This window comes from Pseudophryne corroboree, chromosome 5, assembly GCF_028390025.1.
Source record: "Pseudophryne corroboree isolate aPseCor3 chromosome 5, aPseCor3.hap2, whole genome shotgun sequence".
Lineage (NCBI taxonomy): Eukaryota > Metazoa > Chordata > Amphibia > Anura > Myobatrachidae > Pseudophryne > Pseudophryne corroboree.
In genome coordinates, this window is record NC_086448.1 from 170,540,093 (window position 1) to 170,565,798 (window position 25,706).

The following is a 25,706-nucleotide window of genomic DNA, read 5'->3' on the forward strand; positions in this document are numbered from 1 at the left end:
GTCAGAATTCGTGTCGATATCTGTGTCAACAATTTGGGATAGTGGGCGCTTCGGAGACCCTGACGGCCTCTGCGACATAGGATCAGGCATGGGCTGAGACCCCGGCTGTCCTAAGGCTTCAGCTTTATCCAACCTTTAATGCAAGGAAGTAACATTCTCATTTAAAACCTTCCACATATCCATCCAATCGGGTGTCGGCGGCGACCCCACATTAACTTGTTCCCGCTCTGCTTCCACATAGCCTTCCTCGTCAAACATGCCGACACAAGCGTACCGACACACCACACACACAGGGGATGCTCTTTTTGAAGACCGTTCCCCCACAAGGCCTTTTGGAGAGACAGAGAGAGAGTATGCCAGCACACACCCCAGCGCTATATGTCCCAGGAATCACACAGTAACTTAGTGTTAACCCAGTAGCTGCTGTATATACTGTTTTTGCGCCTAATTTATGTGCCCCCCCTCTCTTTTTACCCTCTTCTACCGTGTTTCTGCAGGGGAGAGCCTGGGGAGCTTCCTCTCAGCTGTGGAGAGAAAATGGCGCTGGTGAGTGCTGAGGAAGAAGCCCCGCCCCCTCAGCGGCGGGCTTCTGTCCCGCGTTTCTGTGTAAAAATATGGCGGGGGCCCATGCATATATACAGTGCCCAACTGTATATATGCCCACTTTTGCCAAGAGGTCTCTAATTGCTGCCCAGGGCGCCCCCCCCTGCGCCCTGCACCCTACAGTGACCGGAGTATGTGGGTGTAGTGTGGGAGCAATGGCGCACAGCTGCAGTGCTGTGCGCTACCTCAGTATGAAGACTGGAGTCTTCTGCCGCCGATTTCGAAGTCTTCTTGCTTCTTTCACCGGCTTCTGTCTTCCGGCTCTGCGAGGGGGACGGCGGCGCGGCTCCGGGATCGGACGACAAAGGGTGAGATCCTGTGTACGATCCCTCTGGAGCTAATGGTGTCCAGTAGCCTAAGAAGTAGGACCTATCTTCAGTGAGTAGGGCTGCTTTTCTCCCCTCAGTCCAACGAAGCAGAGAGTCTGTTGCCAGCAGATCTCTCTGAAAATAAAAAAACCTAACAAAATACTTTCTTTTATAGCAAGCTCAGGAGAGCTCACCAAGTAGCACCCAGCTCGTCCGGGCACAGATTCAAACTAAGGTCTGGAGGAGGGACATAGAGGGAGGAGCCAGAGCATACCAGTATCCAAATTCTTTCTTAAAGTGCCCTGTCTCCTGCGGAGCCCGTCTATTCCCCATGGTCCTTACGGAGTCCCCAGCATCCACTAGGACGTTAGAGAAAAGAAATTTGGGGCACTCTATCAATAAAACAAGAGCATGCAGCTATGCAGGTTGGGATAGCCGCTAAGCAATGTAAGTAAGGGACAAGACCGTATGCCTCCATTTACTCCTCTAATTTCTGTTCAGGAAATCACTCTACTTTAGATGTGCAACCTCTAAATGCTGGGCAGGCAAACACAGAGTTCTATAATGCGATCTACAAAGAGAGCAACACTTTCACAACTGTCCTCATTTTCTCAGTGCACATATAAGGCCATATTCAGAGTTGGACGCAAACGGAATTGCAAAACATATCTGCAACCTAATGAAACACCAGCTGCGTGTCCAGCATTCACCTGACAAAGGGCCTGATTCACACATGTACGTTAACCCGATGGTAAGCGCACATCTCAGATAGTGGGAGTACTGCGCATGTCCTCATCTGAATCAGAGAGCAGAGCAGGTAAACCACGCTTTTGTGGTCCAGAGTTAGAAAGGGGTGGCTGTGTAACATCTGCCCTAGCAGCTAAGTCTGCAACAGCCTGTTGTAGTTAAGAGCCCCTAACCAGGATGGCTCTGGTCTCTCTCTCCCCCAGCCCCTTCACTGAGAGGGAGAGAATCTGGTGTGGCATACACTGCAGTTTGTGTTTACCCATGTTCACAGTAATCACAATGACATACACACAGACAGTAATACTTAGCACGCCTGCCCTTACTGTATGTGAGGAGATACACAGAGAGAGAAGACCAGCACACCCCAGCTATACAGCCCCAGTGAGGTTGTTAGCTTACTATATCACAGTGAAACACTAATGATTTCTGTCTTGTATAGGACACAGATTGTGTACAACAGCGGCTCTCCCCCTTTGCTACACCCTGTGCCAGTTTTCCAGCGTGGCTTGTGAGTCAGGAGGAGCTGTGTGTGCTTGCTGCTGCATTAAGCAGAGGAAGGCACCAAAATGTTGCTGGTCCCGCTGAGGTAGCTCCGCCCGTCCCAAAGCGGCTCTGACACCTCGCAAGGCCGGTGACCACCCCCCCTAACTCCCACGGTGCAGGTATGCTGTTGCACAAACAGCATAATAAAATAATAAAAGTTTAAAAGAAACTGAAGATAACTCTCTGGAGCTGCAGAGATCTGCATCCTCTCCTGAGGGCACTTTTTTCTAAACTGCATGTGGGAGGGGGCATAGAGGGGAGGAGCCAGCACACTCAGTGAAGAAATTTAAAGTGCACTGGCTCCTTTGGACCCCGTCTATACCCCACCGTACTAAGTCTCCCCAATATCCCTTATGGATGCTAGAGAAAAGTATATTTACACACATGTGTGTGTGTGTGTGTGTGTGTGTGTGTGTGTTGGTATAAAAACACACACACGCTAAATTTACACTAGGCCAAAGGTTCCCAAATGCAGTCCTCAAGGCACCCTAAAGGTCCAGGTTTTAAGTATAACCATGATGCTTGGCCACAGGTGACTTAGGGGGACATGTACAAAGCAGTGATAAAAGTGGAGAAGTGAGCCAGTGGAGAAGTTGCCCATGGCAACCAAACAGCTGCTCTGTATAATTTTACAATATGCAAATTATAAATGTTACATCAATGCTGATTGGTTGCCATGGGCAACTTCTCCACTGGCTCACTTCTCCACTTTTATCACTGCTTGGTACATGATTTAACCATCTGTGCTGAGCCATGGATATCTTTAATCCCTGGACCGTTGGGGTGCCTTTAGTGCCACGTTTGAGAACCTCTGGACTAAGCAACAACATTTCTACTTTACACTCGTATGGTGCTCCATCAGTTTAAATGTTTTCACTGAAACTGTATATCTTGTAGCTTAACAACCAAAAACTTATCAGACTACCTACTTTTACTATAGGGAGATCAAAGACCTCTCGGGCTTCGCCAACCTCAGGATTGTCTCCATCCTCTGCAATGATGTGTGTAGCCAAGGCATTATAGGAGACTTCTTTCGCCTTTCCCGCTTTTAGCATCTGCACAACCTATAAAATAATTACAAAAGAAGACGTTTCATAACTACGTTAAATACAAGCAACATGAATCTTTTCAGTGACACAGATTGTATTTAAACGATCAAGAATCAAAGGCAAAAATGAAAGACTGAAGTGGGATTTAAAATTCTAAAAAGAAAATAATTGGTTCAAACATCTGCTGAACACCTGCATTAAAGGCTTCTATAAATGAATTGTTTAACCTCAATAATGTATATAGAGCAAAGACTACAGAACAAAAAAAATCATTTCAAACAGAGTTGTAGTTAACCAAATGACTAAACAAAAATGACATGCAAAATTTGAATTTGCAATATAATAGAGAATTCATAACTGCTGGAAAACCAACTGTCCAATATCAGGGTGACAGCCAAAGGCTATTCCAACTAAAAGCTTGAGGTGACAAATTACATTACTAGAGCATTCCACTGGAGTGTTTATCATACATTGAGGGATATTCAATTGTTTGAAAAGTCATTTGGGTGTCAGTTTTTTCCTATCTAATAGACAGGAAAAAACAGACACCCAACCGACTTCTCAAACTGAATTCCACCCATTAAATTCACAGACCACAACTACATTACCGCCATGATTTCACTCTACCAAGAGATGGTAATCAGAATGAACTATGTTTAAAAGCATGACACGAAAACACTATACAACCTAGCAAATATCATATTTGACAACATACGTAATAAACTTATGGTTCTCAAACTGGGTGCCACATGTTGGTGGTGCAGTCCTGAATCTATTGATTTGTGCGGACATCTTTTGTAGGCTGTGCTGCTTTACATAGGCAGTGTGTGATCTTTAAGCAGCCTGCACTGCTTAGTATGTACCCGGCATCCTCACGCCCCCACCCCCCAATGGCAGTCCTCAATGTAAATAGGGTGCCCTGTCTGTCTTCTTATCCCCACACCCATGTTTATCCCACCCAATCTGTGTCTCTGCTCCCCCTCTGTGTCGGTCACTTTCACTGGGCGAGATTCAAATGTTATCGCCACCCTTTCTCCAGTCTAGTGACGGGCGATCGCAAGGGCCGATATACAAATGACCCCCATTTTGGCGCTGATTGCACCCATAAGTCAGTCAGGCTTAGCCGCTTTGCGAAAAGCCCCGTATGGGTGCCCAAACGGGTCACTTTTCGTGCATTTCAGCACGCCACCCCTAGGGGTAGCGAGCTTGAAATGCTGAGGTCACACCCGTCGGCAGCAACATTTTAATCTCGCCGTTTGTATTAGTGTCTGTGACTCCAACATGTGAAAATGTCACCCCCCCTTTCCTTTCTGTGCATCTCCTTCCACAACCCATTTGCAAACTCTTCAAAAACCTCCACACCCCTCTTTACCCCGGCTTCCCTTTCTTCCCTCTTCAGTTTCCTTTTTTGTTCTTCGGATAAATGGGATTGTCTGCTACCATCACTGGTTTTGCCTATCAGTAGTTCAGAAGCCAAATATTTCAGTTATTACCCCTATGCGCAAGAGTCTAAAACCATAAATATATTTTTTTACTCGCTTTTAGAAACAGCAGCCATCATTATAGAAGACAGTGATTTTCATGTTTGTAGGCATTTACACAAATACAAATAGCAAAGGACTAGGACCTGGTAGTTGCTTGGGACAAAAACCATTGTACCGTATCTTACATTTTAATGATTTGTTTTTGGGTTTTTTTGAGTCTTTAAAAAATTTTTTTTTGCAGAATTGTAACTATTTTAAGCGGAGATATTTGCATAAACCACCAAACATAAAAAGTTGTTGTCTGACGTAATTTAAAGATGACCGATATTTCTGAAAGGAAGGAAAACAAAAATATTTGTGGTTTTTAAATTTTGGCATATGGGGTGATAACAGAAAATAAAAAATGGAACCTATGTTGAACCACCCTCTGGATTTAGTAAAACAATGATTTTGCTGGATACAGGTGCCAAGGAGTTCCATTAAAAAGAAATAAATAAATACATAAAAAGAATGCCAAGACTCTAGGGCACTGTGTTTATGGAATAGTTGAATGTTTATTTTTAAACCATTTAAAAAAGAAAAAATTTAATTAAACATTTACATACACTGGCTATTAAACGGTCATGCATACAAAAAACAAAAATACAAACAGATTTGGATCATGCCGATTATTTGTGCATGGCTCTTTTGCACAAAGGCCAATGTAAATAATAAATAAAAAATTCTTACAGACTTGCTGACTTCTAACTTTCGTCTGTGGTTTTCAGATACATTTGTCCAGATCTGAGAATATATATGTACATTCTGTTATTATTATGGTGACCGATTTATAAGGGGTCACAGTGCTCCACAACAGTGGACAGACCATGGGGCCATGTAACAACCTGCGGGATGCTCGCTGTGTGGGCATGCCTGTATTTGTAAAGGGGTATTTACAAGGAAAAAACAGGTTAGTTTAGCCTTGTAAATGATTAACGCTTTATAAATATGGGCATACTCACCAGAATTCCCGCACAGCCTGCACCTCGCAGGGTATTACACAAGCCCCCATACATTAAACAGAGACGTAAAAGATAGGGTAAATAAAAGCAGACAAAGGATAGGAGGTACCTTACTAATGAGAGAATCTAGTGGGAAAAGGGCAGAGCTAAGTCTAATACCCCTTTTACAAGTAGAGGCGTTTTGGGCGTTGCGTCGGGGGGGGGGGGGGGGTGCGAGCATTCGCTTAAGGCGGCTGCGTGACATCACATGCAGCGACCCCAAACATGGCAGGTAACCACCTGCCTTTGCAACTAGGCTGCGTAGGCAGAGGGCTGCCCTAAACATGCAATCGCATGTGTGTGTGTGTGGGGGGGGGGCACAGGGCCTGACATACACTGTGCTGCCCCCCCCCCCCCCCCGCATGTCAGAGTAATGGATTGTAGATGTGCGTTTTTTTGCACATGTACAATCCATGCTGAATTAGGCCCATAGGCTCCCGCATTCCGTGCAAGGACAACATGCATATATTAATTTGTACACAGTTAGCCCACCCCGTAGCCATATGCTTGGTTTGCTGCAAATCATCATAATTAGTGTGCACTTGCACTAAGCCTATACTAGGTGCAAAAGATACATCTATCTGCAAACAGGCACATCTATGTTTATGTCCAAATCTGCGTAGTTGGGTTAACACACCCTCAGTGGAGATTATCTACATAAGAACGCCCTCTCTCACAGGTGTACATGTGACAATTGCAGCCCCACAGTCTGTTATTCAATTGGGATAAAATTGATTTTACATAATGTGTCCCACACAAATTATGCATTGCAAGAAAAGACAAATAAATGGTGGATCCTTTATTCTCCTTAGACCCGGTAATATATCAGTATACTATATGCAAAATCCAACTACAAGCATACTATATGATATATACATCTACAGTGCACTAAGTAATTACAGTAACTCAGCTATAATAGTTAGACAACTTTTTGAGACTGGGGAAATTTGTTGTTGTTAACCAGCAACTACTGTGGTGGGTAACGGTATGATGAATCCTGCATAATTTGTAACCATGCATTTTTAGTAGAATATGTATTTCTAAATAATATAGGTGATGTATAAATAAAGTACTATACAGGTTGAGTATCCCTTATCTAAAATGCTTGGGACCAGAGGTATTTTGGATATGGGATTTTTCCGTATTTTGGAATAATTGCATACAATAATGAGATATCATGGTGATGGGACCCAAGTCTAAGCATAGAATGTATTTATGTTTCATATACACCTTATACACACAGCCTGAAGGTCATTTTAGCCAATATTTTTTATAACTTTGTGCATTAAACAAAGTGTGTGTACATTCACACAATTCATTTATGTTTCTTATACACCTTATACACACAGCCTGAAGGTCATTTAATACAATATTTTTAATAACTGTGTGTATTAAACAAGGTTTGTGTACATTGAGCGATCAAAAAACAAAGGTTTCACTATCTCACTCAAAGAAGTCCGTATTTCGGAATATTCCGTATTTCGGATATTTGGATATGGGATACTCAACCTGTATATTGTTATATAAATAAGGTTCGATCTTCAGTACTTTGGTGTCAATAAGTTACCTATTCCTATATGCAGAAGTCTGGCATGGAATGAAAAAATCATCATGAAGACCCTCAAAGCATTTAACAAGAAATAACCTCAACAGACTGTTCATAAAAAAAAAAATAAGATTTTACTTACCGGTAAATCTATTTCTCGTAGTCCGTAGAGGATGCTGGGGACTCCGTAAAGGACCATGGGGATAGAAGGGCTCCGCAGGAGACATGGGCACTTTAAGAAAGAATTTAGTTCCTGGTGTGCACTGGCTCCTCCCTCTATGCCCCTCCTCCAGACCTCAGTTAGAGCCACACCAATCACACCGTACAACTTGTGATAACTACCCAGTTAACAGTATGAAAACAACATATCAGTTCAAGACCGATGCAACTATGACATAACCCTTATTAAAGCAATAACTATATACAAGTATTGCAGAAGAAGTCCGCACTTGGGACGGGCTCCCAGCATCCTCTACGGACTACGATAAATAGATTTACCGGTAAGTAAAATCTTATTTTCTCTAACGTCCTAGAGGATGCTGGGGACTCCGTAAGGACAATGGGGATTATACCAAAGCTCCCAAACGGGCGGGAGAGTGCGGATGACTCTGCAGCACCGATTGAGCAAACATGAGGTCCTCCTCAGCCAGGGTATCAAACTTGTAGAATTTTGCAAAAGTTTTTGAACCCGACCAAGTAGCAGCTCGACACAGCTGTAGTGCCGAGATCCCCGGGCAGCCGCCCAAGAGCAGCCCACCTTCCTAGTGGAATGGGCCTTGACCGATTTTGGTAACGGCAAACCAGCCGTAGAATGCGCTTGCTGAATCGTGTCACAAATCCAGCGAGCAATAGTTTGCTTTGAAGCAGGGGCACCAATCTTGTTGGATGCATACAGGACAAACAGCGCTTCAGTTTTCCCGACTCTAGCCGTTCTGGCTACGTAAATTTTCAAAGCCCTGACCACATCAAGTAACTCTGAATCCTCCAAGTCACGTGTAGCCACAGGCATCACAATAGGTTGGTTCATATGAAAACATGAAACCACTTTTGGCAGAAATTGCGAACGGGTCCGCAATTCTGCGCTATCCATATGGAAAACCAAATAGCGGCTTTGTCACATAAAAGCCCCTAATTCAGACACTCGCCTAGCCGAAGCCAAGGCTAATAACATGACCACCTTCCACGTGAGATATTTCAACTCCACCGTTTTAAGTGGTTCAAACCAGTGTGACTTTAGGAAACTTAACACCACGTTAAGATCCCAAGGTGCCACCGGAGGCACAAAAGGAGGCTGAATATGCAGCACTCCCTTTACAAAAGTCTGAACTTCTGGGAGAGAAGCCAATTCTTTTTGAAAGAAAATGGATAGGGCCGAAATCTGGACCTTAATGGAACCTAATTTAAGGCCCAAATTCACTCCAGCTTGTAGGAAGTGAAGGAAACGAGCCAGATGGAATTCTTCCGTAGGAGCATTCTTGGTCTCACACCAAGAAACATATTTTCGCCATATACGGTGATAATGTTTTGCTGTTACTTCCTTCCTAGCCTTTATCAGCGTAGGAATAACCTCAACCGGAATGCCTTTTTCTGCTAGGATCCGGCGTTCAACCGCCATGTCGTCAAACGCAGCCGCGGTAAGTTTTGGAACAGACAGGGTTTCTGTTGCAACAGGTCCTGTCTTAGAGGAAGAGGCCACGGATCTTCTGTGATCAGTTCCTGCAGATCTGGATACCAGGTCCGTCTTGGACAATCTGGAACAATGAGGATTGTTCTCACTCCTTTTCTTCTTACTATCCTCAACACCTTTGGTATGAGAGGAAGAGGAGGAAATACATAGACTGACCGGAACACCCACGGTGTCACTAGGGCGTCTACCGCTACTGCCTGAGGGTCTCTTGACCTGGCGCAATACCTCTGTAGCTTTTTGTTGAGGCGGGACGCCATCATGTCTATCTGTGGCAGTTCCCACCGACTCACAATCTGTGCGAAGACTTCTGGATGAAGTCCCCACTCTCCCGGGTGTAGGTCGTTTCTGCTGAGGAAGTCTGCTTCCCAGTTGTCCACTCCCGGAATGAACACTGCTGACAGTGTGCTTACATGATTCTCCGCCCAGCGAAGAATTCTGGTGGCTTCCGCCATTGCCACTCTGCTCCTTGTGCCGCCTTGGCGGTTAACATGAGCAACTGCGGTGATGTTGTCTGACTGGATCAGAACTGGTCGGTCGCGAAGTAAGGTCTCCGCTTGACGTAGGGCGTTGTATATGGCCCTTAGCTCCAGGATGTTGATGTGAAGACAAGTCTCTTTACCAAAGACCCTGGAAATTTCTTCCCTGTGTGACTGCTCCCCAACCTCGGAGGCTTGCGTCCGTGGTCACCAGGATCCAGTCCTGAATGCCGAATCTGCAGCCCTCGAGAAGGTGAGCACTCTGCAGCCACCACAGTAGTGACACCCTGGCCCTGGGGGACAGGGTGATCAACCGATGCATCTGAAGATGTGACCCGGACCACTTGTCCAGTAGGTCCCATTGGAAAATCCTTGCATGGAACCTGCCGAAGGGAATGGCCTCGTATGACGCCACCATCTTTCCCAGGACTCGAGTGCAATGATGCACTGACACCTGTTTTGGTTTCAATAGGTTCTTGACCAGAGTCATGAGTTCCTGGGCCTTCTCTATTGGGAGATAAACCCTCTTCTGGTCCGTGTCCAGAATCATGCCCAAGAAGGGCAGATGAGTCGTAGGAACCAACTGCGACTTTGGAATATTGAGAATCCAGCCGTGTTGCTGTAACACTTTCAGTGAAAGATACGCTGTTCAGCAACTGCTCTCTTGATCTCGCTTTTATGAGGAGATCGTCCAAGTATGGGATAATTGTAACACCTTGCTTCCGCAGGAGCACCATCATTTCCACCATTACCTTGGTGAAAATCCTCGGGGCCGTAGAGACCAAACGGCAACGTCTGAAATTGGTAATGACAATCCTGTACCGCAAATCTTAGGTACGCCTGATGAGGTGGATAAATGGGGACATGAAGGTACGCATCCTTTATGTCCAGTGACACCATAAAATCCCCCCCTTCAAGGCTTGCGATGACCGCTCTTAGCGGTTCCATCTTGAACTTGAACCTTTGCAAGTATAGGTTCAGAGATTTTAAATTCAATATGGGTCTGACCGAACCGTCCGGTTTCGGGACTACAAACATGGTCGAATAATAACCCCTTCCCTGTTGAAGGAGGGGAACCTTGACCACCTGCTGAAGATACAATTTTTGTATTGCATTTAACACTATTTCCCTCTCTTGGGGGGAAGATGGTAGGGCCGATTTGAAATACCGGCGAGGAGGCACCTCTTCGAATTCCAGCTTGTAACCCTGAGACACAATTTCTATTGCCCAAGGATCCACCTGGGAGTGAACCCACATGTGGCTGAAATTCCGAAGACGTGCCCCCACAGGGCCCGGCTCCGCCAGTGGAGCCCCAGCGTCATGCGGTGGATTTTGTAGAGGCCGGTGAGGACTTCTGTTCCTGGGAACTAGCTGCGTTGTGCAGCTTCTTTCCTCTGCCCCTACCACTGGCAAGAAAGGACGCACCTCGGACTTTCTTGTTTCTTTGTGAACGAAAGGACTGCATTTGATAATGCGGTGCTCTCTTAGGCTGTGAGGGAACATAAGGCAAAAAATTTGACTTTCCAGCTGTAGCTGTGGAGACCAGGTCCGAGAGACCTTCCCCGAACAATTCCTCACCCCTGTAAGGTAAAACCTCTATATGCCTTTTTGAGTCGGCATCACCTGTCCATTGCCGAGTCCACAGGACCCTTCTGGCAGAAACCGACATAGCGTTTATTCTAGAACCCAGTAGACTAATGTCTCTTTGAGCATCTCTCATATATAGGACAGCGTCTTTTATATGCCCCAGGGTCAATAATACAGTATCCTTATCTAGGGTATCCAATTCCTCAGATAAAGTATCCGTCCATGCTGCTACAGCACTACACACCCAGGCCGACGCAATTGCCGGTCTTAGTAAGGTACCCGAATGTGTATAAATGGACTTCAGGGTAACCTCCTGTTTGCGATCCGCAGCATCTTTGAGGGTAGCCGTATCCTGGGACGGCAGGGCTACCTTATTGCATTAGCGTGTTAAAGCTTTGTCCACCCTAGGGGAGGATTCCCATCGTAACCTAACCGTTGGCGGGAAAGGATACGCCATAAGAATCTGTTTGGAAATCTGCAGTTTTTTATCTGGAGATTCCCAAGCTTTTTCACACGATTCATTCAGTTCGTGTGAGGGGGGAAAAGTTACCTCAGGCTTCTTTCCCTTATACATATACACACTCGTGTCAGGGACAGGGGTTTCCTCTGTGATGTGCAAAACATCCTTTATTGCTATAATCATATATCGAAGGGATTTAGCCAATTTTGGCTGTAACTTTGCATCATCGTAATCGACACTGGAGTCAGAATCCATGTCGGTATCTGTGTCAACAATTTGGGATAGTGGGCGCTTCTGAGACCCTGACGGTCCCTGCGACATAGGGTCAGGCATGGGTTGAGACCCTGACTGCCCCAATGCATCAGCCTTATCAAATCTTTTATGCAAGGAATTATCATTATCATTTAAAACCTTCCACATATCCATCCAATCAGGTGTCGGCGGAGTCACCACATTCATTTGCTCCCGCTCCTCTCCCACATAGCTTTCCTCATCAGACATGTCGACACAAGCGTACCGACACACCACACACACAGGGAATGTCCTTTCTGAAGACAGTTCCCCCACCAGGCCCTTTGGAGAGACAGAGAGAGATTATGCCAGCACACACCCCAGCGCTATAATATCCCAGGACTAACACAGTAACTTAATGTTAACCAGGTAGCTGCTGTATGTTATAGTTTTTGCGCCTAAGTATGTGCCCCCCCCCCCCCCTCTCTTTTCAACCCTCTTCTACCGTGTATCAGCAGGGGAGAGCCCAGGGAGCTTCCTCTCAGCGGTGCTGTGGAGAAAAAATGGCGCTGGTGAGTGCTGAGGGAGAAGCCACACCCCCTCGGCGGCGGGCTTCTGTCCCGCTTAAACAGTAATTTTGGCGGGGGCTCATACATACAGTGCCCAGCTGTATATATGTGTTCTTTTTGCCAATTTGAGGTCCCAAATGCTGCCCAGGGCGCCCCCCCCCCTGCACCCTTACAGTGACCGGAGTATGTGAGGTGTGTGGAGCAATGGCGCACAGCTGCAGTGCTGTGTGTTACCTCTAGTGAAGATCATGAAGTCTTCTGCCGCCTGTGAAGTCTTCTTTTCTTCTCATACTCACCAGGCTTCTATCTTCCGGCTCTGCGAGGGGGACGGCGGCGCGGCTCAGGGACGGGCGGCGAGGGTGAGATCCTGCGTACCAATCCCTCTGGAGCTAATGGTGTCCAGTAGCCTAAGAAGCAGGACCTAGCTTCAGAGAGTAGGGCTGCTTCTCTCCCCTCAGTCCCTCGAAGCAGGGAGTCTGTTGCCAGCAGAGCTCCCTGAAAATAAAAAACCTAACAAAATACTTTCTATCAGTAAACTCAGGAGAGCTCACTGAAAAGCATCCGGCTCGTCTGGGCACAGTATCAAACTGAGGTCTGGAGGAGGGGCATAGAGGGAGGAGCCAGTGCACACCAGGAACTAAATTCTTTCTTAAAGTGCCCATGTCTCCTGCGGAGCCCGTCTATCCCCATGGTCCTTACGGAGTCCCCAGCAACCTCTAGGACGTTAGAGAAAATAAAAAAATTATAACAAAATAAAGGGCTGCTTCTTTAGAGATAGCTTATGGGCCCTACACATAAAGCGATACCACTAAACGATATGAACATTCTTGTTCAATAATGAACAATAACGCGTTCATGTCGCTCAGTGTGTAGACACCAACGATGCGCGGCCCCGCACTCGTTCATCGTTGGTGCTGGGTCGCTTATGGATGCAGGCTAATATGGACACTCGTCCATATTAGCATGCAGTGCTGTGGAGCCAGGTCTTCACTCCCGCCCGCCGCCAGTCTGACGTATCGGCTGTCGGGCAGCTTGGCGCAAGTAGCCTAATGTGTAGGGGGCTTAAGTCTAAGCAGATCCACATTAGTAATAACCCATGCCTGTTTCATAAGACTGCTTATAAAGAGTGTTATAAATGTTGTTTGTCCTGAGCTGGGTACACACTGGAGCAATGTCAGGCTATACTGCTGTTTTGTAATAACAAATAACCTACATCGCTCAGTATGTACAGGTGATTGAGAGCTCCCGTGGTCGCTATATTTGATGTGCTTCATACAACTCATTCCAGTGTGTACACAGAATCTGGGCTCAAGGGCATTTCTTCCGATGTTGGAAAGAACGCCCGTCGCCCCAATGTGTACTCAGCTTTTTTTTCTGTAACAGAATCATGCAAACGTACGCCTGATACAGAGATGCACACACAACTTCGTATTCTGATGGCACATATCTGCGAAAACATGCTAATATGCTGCGGCAGGGATATGTGTGGTGACGCCTGCTGACAGCATCTCCGATATGTGCTTGCATACAAAGACGCAGCACTGTTTGCACATTGGACCTCTGAGCAACCCTATGATTGCTCAGAATATCCATTGCAGGTAAACCTTCAGAGACTTTACACCTGTGTATGAAGACGCAGTCACAGCCTTATCCAGGACTACTCTGGCAGAAAAACGGCAACACAAACTTCAACCATTTAATAACACCTCCTTAAGTGCTGGGCACAACTCCATTAATGATGCCACAGCTGGCCACACCCCCATTAGTGACACTGAGGGGGCCACACTGCCCCCAATAGTGACACCTGCTGAGCCACACCCACTTTGAGTGAACACCCCCGGCACCTCTGCATCCTAGGGGGAACACTACATCCTAACAGATTCTACAGTTCCACAGGACAATGAGATTCTTAAAGGCTACAACAGGACAGATTGAGGTGCTGTTCGTCATCAGGGCTGGCTAGAGATTATGAATTTCTATGGACCGCAGAGATCCATCAGTGAACAGGAAGTGACTGCAGGGCCATTCTGAAACCACTCTTTGCAAAGAGTAAAACCCATTCTGCGTGATCACCTACACTACAGTACGGTGATGCCTGAGGCAGATGGCTTCTTTGACAGGAGAAGTGTCAAATCCCTAAAAATTGTTAAGGTAGCCCAAGTACCCGGTCTCCATTGCTCTTTGGTGCTGTTCGGACGCCCAAAGTGCCTTCTTAGAACACATTCCTTCTTGCACCTCCGGAGGCTGTGAGAAGAAATGTCATCTCCACGGCTACTGGGCGTCTAAATTGAGCAACAATTGAATTGCTCAGTTTTGCATCTCCTAGTGGTAAATGCAGGGTAAAACAATTGAACCATCACCTTTATGTTAATATGACACCCACTGTAGTTCAATGTTCGAATGTGTGGACATTTTGATTTGGTTGTATCACAATAAAGTATATATATTTTTTTTTTTTTTTATATTTTTTTTTTAATATGAAAACAAGAATATGATACCATAGGGGATACTGGGTAATCTAAGGAGACTCTAAGGCTGGGAAGACATTATACCGGCATATGCTTCCAATTTGGTGAGCATACACACTAACCAACTGGCTGTTCAATATATACCTGGGCAAGCATTTGAATTTGCCCGCCCAGCTCTGATGTCAATCCCTGCAACCAGTTTATGGGCGGTCAGTGGGTCGCCCATACATACAGCCAGACATGCAGATATATATGCAATATATTAATATCTGTTGTGCTGCAGGGCCTACGTGATGTCTTTGAATTACATCGTTCAACGACATATCAGATTTACACACCTGCCGATGACCTACAGATATATTGCCGGTTCTATTTAATGGGCAATATATCTACCAGTGTGTACCCAGACTAGCAGTAACTGGTCAGGAAATAGGTTCTGGGTGTCTTTGGTTATAGTCGGTGAAGGAGTGACTCAGGATTTGGAGTTATTATAGTATACATCAAAACGGGTGGTCTTCAGTATGCCGAATGCACAGTATACCAGCGCCGGAATCCCGACACCCGGCATACCAACAGATATTCTCCCTCGTGGGGTCCACAACCCCCCTGGAGGGAGCGCACCACTGTACCGGCAGCGTGGCGAGCCAGCAAGGGCCTCTTTTGCGCTCGCCATGCTGTCGGGCTCCCGGCGCCGGTATGCTGGTCGCCAGGAGCCCGGCCGCCGGCATACCATACTACACCCATCAAAACATACACTTGTGTCAAACTTTAAAATGTGAAATGTGCATTTAATGTAAACAAACACACCAAGCTGGAAAAGTTTATTGAAAAATAAATATCCAGTAGTGCTACACTTTATGCCATAAACATGAAATGTAAAAGGCAAAGCAACAGCTCAATAAGTCTTTAGGCAGAATTAAGACACAAAGCTGATTTATAAAAAAGTTATGCGACTTGCAAAGTATAAGTTTGTCTGTTTTCAAATATGTTGTGACACAAACACCATCTTCCTGCACATATAGTAGGTGGGTTAATTCAGTGACAGTTGCTGATTAGTTCAGATTTTATCATTTGCCTGCTTCTGAAGGCACAAAAAAAAATCCAAAGCACTGTGTAAATTTAGGATTTATTTAGTTGAAGGCAGGGGGGCCCAGTGTACAGCCCGTCTCTCAAGAACCAGACATTCCAAAAAAGCTCCTGCCTGCCATGTTACAGTCTGTGTTTAAGAAATGACAGCCAGGTACACATTAGAGCGATGTCGGCAGAATATGCTGTTTCGTTACGACATATTGACTACATCGCTCAGTGTGTACAGGGGATTTCGTGCTCCCTATCGAAGGACGCTTAGTTGGACAAGCTGCACGTCCAACCAAGCGTTGCCGCTAGCGTGCTGTAACACAATCTGGGCTGCTGGAGATTCCCCGTTGCTCCAGTGTGTACCCCGCATTAGGAGCTGGTTGGTTGGTACTTTCTCTCTCTCCAATGCTAACATGTGCCCATAAAGAGAGTAACACCAAGGGTGTAACTTGCACAGGTAAAACAATAGGCAAGTAATAACATGTACTCTTAAGGCCCATATAGACGGGCCAATGCAGGAGATGTGTGCTGAGTGTGCTGGGGGAGACTGGGGGTCCGCTCACTTTACCCAGCGGGTGAAGTGAGCGACCCGCTAGATTGGCCTGCATGCAGGCCAATCTAGCACCAGCGATAGCAATGCGCGGGGCTGCGCATCGCTATCACTGTTAGGGCTACACACGGAGCGATCTTGCTGAAAATCTAAGTGCTTCAATTTTCATTAAGATCGCTCCCTGTGTACCCCCCTTTAGACCAATTCATTATTTGGGGAGACTACTATTGTTGGTTGATCCAAGTGATGTGTGGGTGACGCCCATATTGTTGGAACGCCGGCAATCGCCCCTAAATTGCAGTTTTCACCCTAAATCATAGATCTGCAAACTCGGTCGTCATTACCACACACAGTGGATGTCTTGCAGGTCTCCTCACAGAATCACAAGTGAAATAATTAGCTCCACCTGTGGACCTTTTAAAATGTGTCTGTGAGTAATTAATACACCTGTGCACCTGCTGGGTTACCTGCAAAACATGCACTGTGTGGGGTAATGTGGACAGAGTTTGCAGACCTCTGCCCTAAATCATGCATCTTAATACACAATCCCACAGCGAAGAGATACTACTATGCGCAACATCGCACTTAATTTAACAGAGCCTCTTGGGCCGATGCCAGCGTAAAGCTATCCTCCACTCTTGATGACAGATGAGGTCCACAGGGTTACCTATACACCACCTGCCACCCATGGAGGGGATACCTGTCCCAATGTGATGCAGCCAGGTGACACCAGACTTTTGATACATTGCTGGGGCATTACACTGAGCTGTGGGGCGGGGGGGGGGGGGGGGGTAGAGGGGGTAACTTCACTACATAAATGACCATGAAGGCTGAGGGCCACAGGGGCCCCGCACCCACCAGAGTCTCGCTGTCAGCAGGAGATCCCCTGCGGAGACGGTAACGGGCACCTGAGGACCAGGAGCAGCCGGCCGCTCTCACCGTGCACCCCGGGTGTCCCCTGCCCCCCCTACCTGAGGATCCAGGTCCCCCACTAGGTAGAACTTCACATCCTTGAACATATCCTCCGGCACCGTCAGGTCGGTGTCCGCCATGGCGGCGGCCGGGGGTTACTCTCCGCCGTGCACCACTTAGTACATTCCCCCCCAGTCGGTGACTTTCGGGCGGGAATCAGTGAGGGGTCAGGGGGATGGCGCCATACGGTGACCAAGATGCGGAGATCGCGCCGCGGCATGTACCAATCAGAACCGGGGGAGGGGCGGTCGGGCGGGCTATATCATTTTGCCTATGCCTGTGTTCTACCGGGGTGCAGCTCTTCCGTGTCAGCGAGAGTGGCCGGTCTCCCTCCCCTGTGCAGCCGCCGGGGCTTCCCCTCAGAATAGTTAAAGCTCCGTAAACTGGCTGTTGTGAGGGGAAGTCACCCCTAGTGTACACATGGTACATTCCAAGCAGGGGGCGGGACTCGAAGCAGCTATCCTATAACCACAGCGGGAGCGGCGCCTGTAAAATACGTCATCACTGTAGCGCCTCTGAGAAAAGTCCTCGTCCCTGTCCGCCATATTGGCTAAGGGCAGGTGCGCTGTATTGAGGGTAGATGCTAGAATCAAGTGGGCTAAGGGACCTTTTCCGTAAGGGGGAGGAGTTACGACACAAGGGGGAGGAGCTAGGCCAGCGGGATAGTTCCTCTACTATCCACGCCACCAACTATTACCTTTAGTAATTAGGTGGTGAGCGAAGCGGAGCGGAGCGAGCCACCGTGCCCGAAGCGCGGCGAGCGAAGCGAGCCCGCGAGGGTACTTTTCGGGTACCCTGTTCGCCCGTAGCTCCTCCCCCTGGTGACGTAGCTCCTCCCCTCAATACGTCACAAGGTCCCTTCAGCCCCTCCGATATAGACCTGACGGATCGCTGTCGCTTCCATAGCCTGCCGTAGCATCGCTCCGGCCACGCTGATACCATCACCCGTACTGCTACTACATGGGACACCTGCTCGACTACTCACGGAACCGATGCAGCCTCTCCTATCGCTCAACGGGGACTCCGGACTCTTGGTGTACACTGGCTGCAGCCACTGTGTGTGTGTTTGTTTTATATCTGCTTTACTTTATTTCTCTTACGTCCTAGATGATGCTGGGGTCCATATTAGTACGGTAGCGTCTAGATTCTCTTCGTCCAGAGGACCTTTCCCATAACCACCTGGGTCCATGTTACAATCTATTTGGAATAGAAAAGTGTGGCAAGCGGAGCGGAGCGAGACACCGAGCCCGATGCGTGGCGAGCGTCCAATGCTGCATAGAAAAAAAAATACCCCAAAGGATCGGAGAACGAAGAAAACATTTAGGAGCTGTAAGGGCGGAAGTTCTCTCCTGCCCACTCGTCTTGTCACGTCCAGGTCCTTTGCACGAAGGCAACATACACAACCATATTAGTACCATGGGGTATAGACGGGTCCACCAGGAGCCATTGGCACTTTAAGAGTTTAATAGTGTGGGCTGGCTCCTCCCTCTATGCCCCTCCTACCAGACTCAGTTTAGAAAATGTGCCCAGAGGAGCTCTACTGAGTTCTCTTGGTAAAAGAGTTTTATTTCTTTCTTTCAGGATGTTTTGTTTTACAGGGAGGCTGTTGGCGACAGTCCCCCTGCAGCGTGGGGGGGAACAGTGTCCGCCCCGCGGGGTCCTGAGCCACTGCACCCGCTGACTGGACGTTAGCTCCGGGGGGCCCGATCGCGCCCCGCCGCAGGGGAACGCTCGCCCCAGCAGCTGGCCGCCACACCCCCAGATGCTGAACATGGCGAGATAGTCACTATCCCCCCTTGCAAGCGGGGGGACAGTGTGAAGAGGGCGGCTATTAGGGTGGGAGCGCGGCCTTGACCGCGCTCCTGGGCGGCTCAGTGTACCACACTGATCATCTCCTGACAGGGTCTGCGGATTCGGGTCAGCCACTGTTCCTCCAGGCCAGTATAATCTCTCTACAGAGCGGGAAGCCGGCGCCATTGAAGGGGGCGGAGCTTCTCGGAGCGGTTCCAGCAGTGTTCAGCGCCATTTTTCCTGCCTGCTCTCACTGCCAAGTGGATCCAGGTCCCTCCTGAGCAATCTCCAGCTATCTGTACGGTACCTAGGGGGTTGTAGAAGGGGGGAGGGGGGTATGCAGTATACAGACTGTCACCTATTAAGGGACACAGTCAGCGCTGGGTAGGGACTCCCTATTCCTTTAATAGCGCTGTGTGTGGGTTGGCTCCAATCTCTGTCTCTCTGCCATTCTTTGCAGGGGAACTCTGCCTTCATAATACCGTGTGTGTGTGTGTGTGTGTGTGTGTGTGTGTGTGTGTGTGTGTGTGTGTGTGTGTGTGTGTGTGTGTGTGGTAACATGTCTAGGGACAATGTATCATATGCTGCAGAGGATTTATCTTCACAGGAGGACTCCATTCCATGTAATCAGGATTGCACAGTCTAAGCGCAGATCCCTGCTAGAGAGCCAGAATGGTTAGTCTCTCTTGAGGGGGACTATTTCCCAGATTTCTGATAGAGTTGCTAAGACTGATCACGCCACTCAGGTCCTCCAGTCCTCTATTGTAGTTTGGTCTGATACTACCTCCTCGGGGTCCCCTGTGATTCATTCTCAGAAACGTGCACTTGCAATGTTGCAGGATGACACGGACACCGACTCTGACAATGCAGACGGTGACGGGGATGTGTTGAGAGCAACGGCATCACTTGCCAAGGAAGTACAGTTGATGATTGCGGCTGTTAGCGATGTTTTGCACATTTCGGACACAGCTCCGGATCAGGTGGAGGAGGCCTTCTTTACAGAAAACAAGAACCTCCCACCATCCAAAGAATTAAACGCTATCTTTGAAAAGGCCTGGGAAACTCCGGAAAATAAATTTCAGATCCCTAAGAGGGTTTTGGTTGCTTTTCCCTTCCCAGAGGAAGATAGAAAAAAATGGGAGTCCCCGCCGTTGGTCGATGCCTCTGTATCTAGGCTGTCCAAACAGGTGGTGCTGTCGGTACCAGGATCTACCGCGTTGAAAGACCCGGTGCATCGCAAGGTGGATGCTAAGTTAAAATCCATGTACACGGCTTCTGGGGCTATATTAAGGCCTACTATAGCCTGTGCTTGGATTGCAAAAGCTATTGCCAGGTGGTCTATCACTATGCAGGAAGAATCTGCTACGCTGGATAAAGATGACGTTGATATGTTTTTACGCCATATTCGGGATTCTGCAGGGTTCCTAATGGATTCCATGAAGGACCTGGGCTCCATGGCTGCCGGGATCTCCTCCATGTCCGTCTCGGCTTGCAGGGGTCTCTGGCTGCGCCAATGGTCTGCGGATGCGGAATCCAGGAAGAGCGTGGAGGGCCTACACTACACGGGACAGGCTCTCTTTGGGGAGGCACTGGATGCGTGGATTGCCACGGCTACCGCGGATAAGTCTACTTTTCTCCCCTCAGCTGCACCGGCTACGAAGAAGCCTTTTACACCAGCTGCGTCACAGTCCTTTCGGCCCGCGAGGCAAAGAAAAAACAAGCCTTCGCACACCTTCTTCAGAGGTGGTCGTGCAAAAGGAAAGAAACCTGCTCCCGCAGGTTCCCAGGCCCAGAAGCCCGCTTCTGATGCCACTAAGCCCTCCGCATGATGGTGGACGGCTAGGCCTGGAGGATCGTCAGGTGGGGGCGAGACTCCGACAGTTCAGCCACGTCTGGGTGTCGTCTGGTCTGGACCCCTGGGTCCTGGATATAGTGTCCAGGGGGTACAGACTGGAGTTTCAAGATCCCCCGCCTCACCGGTTCTTCAAGTCAGACTTACCAGCTCTGCTGGCGGACAAAGCGATTCTTCTGGAGGCCATCAGAAAATTGTTGGTGTCGGAAGTCGTCGTTCCGGTTCCGCCTCAGCAGTGGAACAAGGGTTATTATTCAAACTTTCGTGGTACCGAAACCAGATGGTTCGGTACGGCTTATTCTGAACTTAAAGTCTTTGAACCCTTATCTCGGGGAGTTCAAATTCAAGATGGAATCTCTGAGAGCTGTCATCTCAGGGCTAACAGAGTTGGAGTTCCTGGTGTCTCTGGACATCAAGGATGCTTACCTCCACATCCCCATTTGGTCACCGCATCAGGCATACCTCAGGTTTGCGCTGTTGGACGACCACTATCAGTTCCAGGCGCTGCCGTTTGGCCTCTCCACAGCCCCAAGGATTTTCACCAAGGTGATGGCGGAGATGATGGTTCTTCTCTGCAAGCAGGGGGTGAGCATAATTCCTTATCTAGACTATCTCCTGATCAAGGAGTCGTCCAGGGAGAGGTTATTGCGATCCATCGCGCTCACGACACAGCTGCTCAGGAAGCACGGTTGGATCCTGAACCTTCCAAAGTCTCATCTGGAGCCGAAGCTTAGGCTGTCTTTCCTGGGAATGATCCTCAACACGGAGGTGCAGAGGCTGTTTCTCCCGGTGGAGAAGGCATTGGTGATTCAAATGCAGAAAAATGTATACCAATGGGTAATGGATCGGGCGCTGAAGGTTGCCGCACCTCTAATGCTGCTGCTAATTATAATGGGGTAGTCACACCCAAAAATAGCAAAAACACAAACAAACAGTAGCAGCGCTAATTAAATTTCTAACACATAAGGATTGAGTGAATAATCTTTCTATTTAATATAATGGCAATCTTAAGCCTGTTAAAACAAATGTGCACAGCTCATAGACTAAAATATTAAAATGGGTCTCAATTTTAAATTGCCTCTGGTAAGCAGTCCGTTCCTATTAGATGAACTGGATAAGCAGATGAACAATTATGAGAAGAGACTGACGCGTTTCGCTGTACAACCTACAGCTTTTTCAAAGGATCCTTTGAAAAAGCTGTAGGTTGTACAGCGAAACGCGTCAGGAACCAACCTTTGGGTCAATTTTTGCCACTCTACATTGCCTACATCCGGACCAGAACTGGACATTTATTGCTGCAGATACACTGAGGAAACAATTCTCCAACATCCCACAATTCACCGCCTTAAGTGAAAGGACACCGCAATATACTGAGGAACCCGTTTGGACGTTCAATTACATCAATAATTTCCAAGGGACTTCACCTCTAGCGGCATGGGTAAAGTTGGATGTTTAGACTGCGCAGTCAGTCTCTTCTCATAATTGTTCATCTGCTTATCCAGTTCATCTAATAGGAACGGACTGCTTACCAGAGGCAATTTAAAATTGAGACCCATTTTAATATTTTAGTCTATGAGCTGTGCACATTTGTTTTAACAGGCTTAAGATTGCCATTATATTAAATAGAAAGATTATTCACTCAATCCTTATGTGTTAGAAATTTAATTAGCGCTGCTACTGTTTGTTTGTATTGGTGATTCAAACAATGGTCCGGGAGGTCTTACGGCCTACCCGGGTGTCGGTTCATCAATGCATCCGCCTTCTGGGGAAGATGGTTGCCGCCTACGAGGCTCTGCAGTACGGCAGGTTTCACACTCGTCCATTTCAATTGGACCTCTTGGACCAGTGGTCAGGCTCTCACCTACACATGCATAAGAGGATATGCCTGTCTCCGAAAGCCAGGATTTCACTCCTCTGGTGGCTACAACTTCCACACCTTCTGGAAGGCCAAAGGTTTGGAATTCAGAACTGGATCCTCTTAACCACAGATGCAAGTCTAAGAGGTTGGGGAGCAGTTACTCTGGGGGAAACCTTTCAAGGAAAGTGGTCGTTTCAAGAATCCCTTCTCCCGATAAACATCCTGGAGCTAAGGGCCGTGTACAACGCCCTCCTGCAAGCAGCACATCTGCTACAAGATCGGGCTGTTAAGGTATAGTCAGACAACGTGACCACTGTGGCCTACATAAACCAACAAGGCGGAACGAAGAGCAGGGCTGCAATGTCAGAGGTGTCAAAAATCCTTCTCTGGGCAGAAAGGCAGGCTGTAGCGATGTCGGCAATCTTCATTCCGGGAGTAGACAACTGAGAAGCAGACTTCCTCAGCAGACACTATCTCCATCCAGGGGAGTGGGGCCTCCATCCGGAGGTGTTCGAGGAAGTAACTGCTTGGTGGGGGGTTAATCACATAGACATGATGGCCTCCCGCCTCAACAAGAAGCTGGGGAGTTACTGTTCCAGGTCGAGAGACCCTCAGGCAGTGGCGGTGGACGCACTGGCAACAACGTGGGTGTTCCCGTCAGTGTATGTGTTCCCTCCACTTCCTCTGATCCCAAGGGTTCTTCAGCTGGTAAGAAGAACAGGGGTTCTGGCAATCCTCATTGCTCCGGACTGGCCGCGAAGGGGTTGGTATGCGGATCTGCTGGATCTTCTTCTGGAAGATCCAAGGCCCTTACCTCTTCGGGAGGATCTGCTGCTGCAGGGGCCGTTCGCCTATGAAGACTTACCACGGCTACGTTTGATGGCTTGGCGGTTGAACACCAGATCTTAGCTCGGAAGGGTATCCCTACCCTGATTCAGGCTAGGAAGGGGGTAACGTCTAAACATTAACACCGTATTTGGAAAAAATGTTTCCTGGTGTGAATCCAGAAAATTTCCTGCGGTATATTTTCAACTCAGACGTTTTCTCCTTTTCCTGCAGGCAGGAGTGGATATGGGCCTGAGATTAGGCTCCATCAAGGTCCAATCTCTGCCTTGTCCATCTTCTTTCAAAAGCAATTGGCTGTCCTTCCTGAGGTTCAGACCTTTTTGAAAGGGGTTGTTCTGCACATCCAACCTCCTTTTGTGGCACCAACGGCACCCTGGGATCTAGATGTGGTGTTGCAGTTCCTACAATCAGCTTGGTTTGAGCCTCTACTGGAGGCTGACATCAAGTTTCTCACATGGAAGGCGGTCACTTTGTTGGCCTTGGCTTCTGCTCGACGCTTGTCGGAATTGGGGGCTTTATCTTGTAAAAGCCCTTATCTGATCTTTCATGAAGACAGGGCAAAACTTAGGACTTGTCCGCAGTTCCTACCTAAGGTTGTATCGGCTCTTCATATCAACCAGCCTATTGTGGTGCCAGTGGCTACTGACTCCTCAATTGCTTCAAAGGCCTTGGATGTTGTGAGAGCTTTGAAGATCGATGTGCAGAGGACAGCTCGTCATAGGAAAACTGACTCTGTTTGTCCTCTATGATCCCAAGAAAATTGGGTGTCCTGCTTCGAAGCAGTCGATTTCACGCTGGATCAGGTTCACTATCCAGCATGCCTATTCTACGGCAGGATTGCCGTGTCCGAAATCGGTTAAGGCCCACTCTACTCGTAAAGTGGGTTCTTCCTGGGCGGCTGCCCGGGGTGTCTTGGCACTACAGCTTTGCCGAGTTGCGACTTGGTCTGGTTCAAACACGTTTGCCAGGTTTTACAAGTTCGACACTTTGGCCTCTGATTACCTCAAGTTTAGTCAAGCAGTCTTGCAGGAGCCTCCGCGCTCTCTCTCCCGTTCTGGGAGCTTTGGTACATCCCCATGGTACTAATATGGACCCCAGCATCCTCTAGGACGTAAGAGAAAATAGGATTTTAATTACCTGAAACTGTAAATCCTTTTCTTGTAGTCCATAGAGGATGCTGGGCGCCCGCCCAGCGCTTCGTTTTCCTGCTTTGGTTTTTTAGTTCAGTTCTACCTGGTTCCTAGGTAAGTTCTGCATTGTTTACTGTTTCAGCTGTTGCTGTGTTTTTCCGGCTTGTTAGCCGGGTTTGTCTGTTGTGTGAGCTGGTATGAATCTCGCGACTATCTGTGTATTTCCATCTTTCGAAGTATGTCGTCTCCTCGGGCACAGTTTTCTAGACCGAGTCTGGTAGGAGGGGCATAGAGGGAGGAGCCAGCCCACACTATTAAACTCTTAAAGTGCCAATGGCTCCTGGTGGACCCGTCTATACCCCATGGTACTAATATGGCCCCCAGCATCCTCTAAGGACTACGAGAAAAGGATTTACCGTTTCAGGTAATTAAAATCCTATTTCTGTTACTTTTTGTCTGTGACTTACATCAGCCAAACTTCCCATTACACGTTCAGTGGTGATATTAGTCCTGGAAGTCGCTGCCCCTCGTCATGTTTTGATAAGGGCACTATTACGTGAACTCTTGAAAATATTCTAATATATGCCGGTGCTTTTGTGATCATTGTCAGCGTATGGACTGTGTGTATGTGTATCACAGGCTGCTCACCACCTGTAACTTGGGTGTGGGGCTGGGGCATCCAATGTTTCAAATCCCGACAGGTGCGAGGTAAGCCTCCCTTCTGCAAGCCTAACCCTAACCTCCCCTCTGGTGGTGCCTACACCTAACTCTTGCCCCTTGTAACAGGTATCTTAACCACATCCAAGTTGGGGAGTGGGGCCAGTGAGCACAT

At 47.9% G+C, this 25,706-nt stretch overlaps 1 protein-coding gene across 3 annotated transcripts in view; it reads right to left on the reverse strand.

Moving 5' to 3' along the window:
• The window catches only part of PAXIP1 (PAX interacting protein 1), a 118,927-nt gene extending 101,218 nt beyond the window's left edge, over positions 1 to 17,709 (reverse strand). The window contains exons 1-3 of one of the 3 annotated variants that reach the window (XM_063921876.1): positions 17,686 to 17,709; positions 5,464 to 5,517; positions 3,131 to 3,265 (exon numbers count right to left, since the gene is read on the reverse strand). In XM_063921876.1, the coding sequence (XP_063777946.1) occupies positions 3,131 to 3,256 (126 nt within the window). In that variant the 5' untranslated portion in view covers positions 3,257 to 3,265; positions 5,464 to 5,517; positions 17,686 to 17,709. Of the gene's footprint in view, positions 1 to 3,130; positions 3,266 to 5,463; positions 5,518 to 17,396; positions 17,641 to 17,685 lie in introns of those variants that run through there. The other 2 variants (XM_063921874.1, XM_063921875.1) reach the window with 2 other exon arrangements.
• Between the last annotated feature and the right edge of the window lie 7,997 nt (positions 17,710 to 25,706).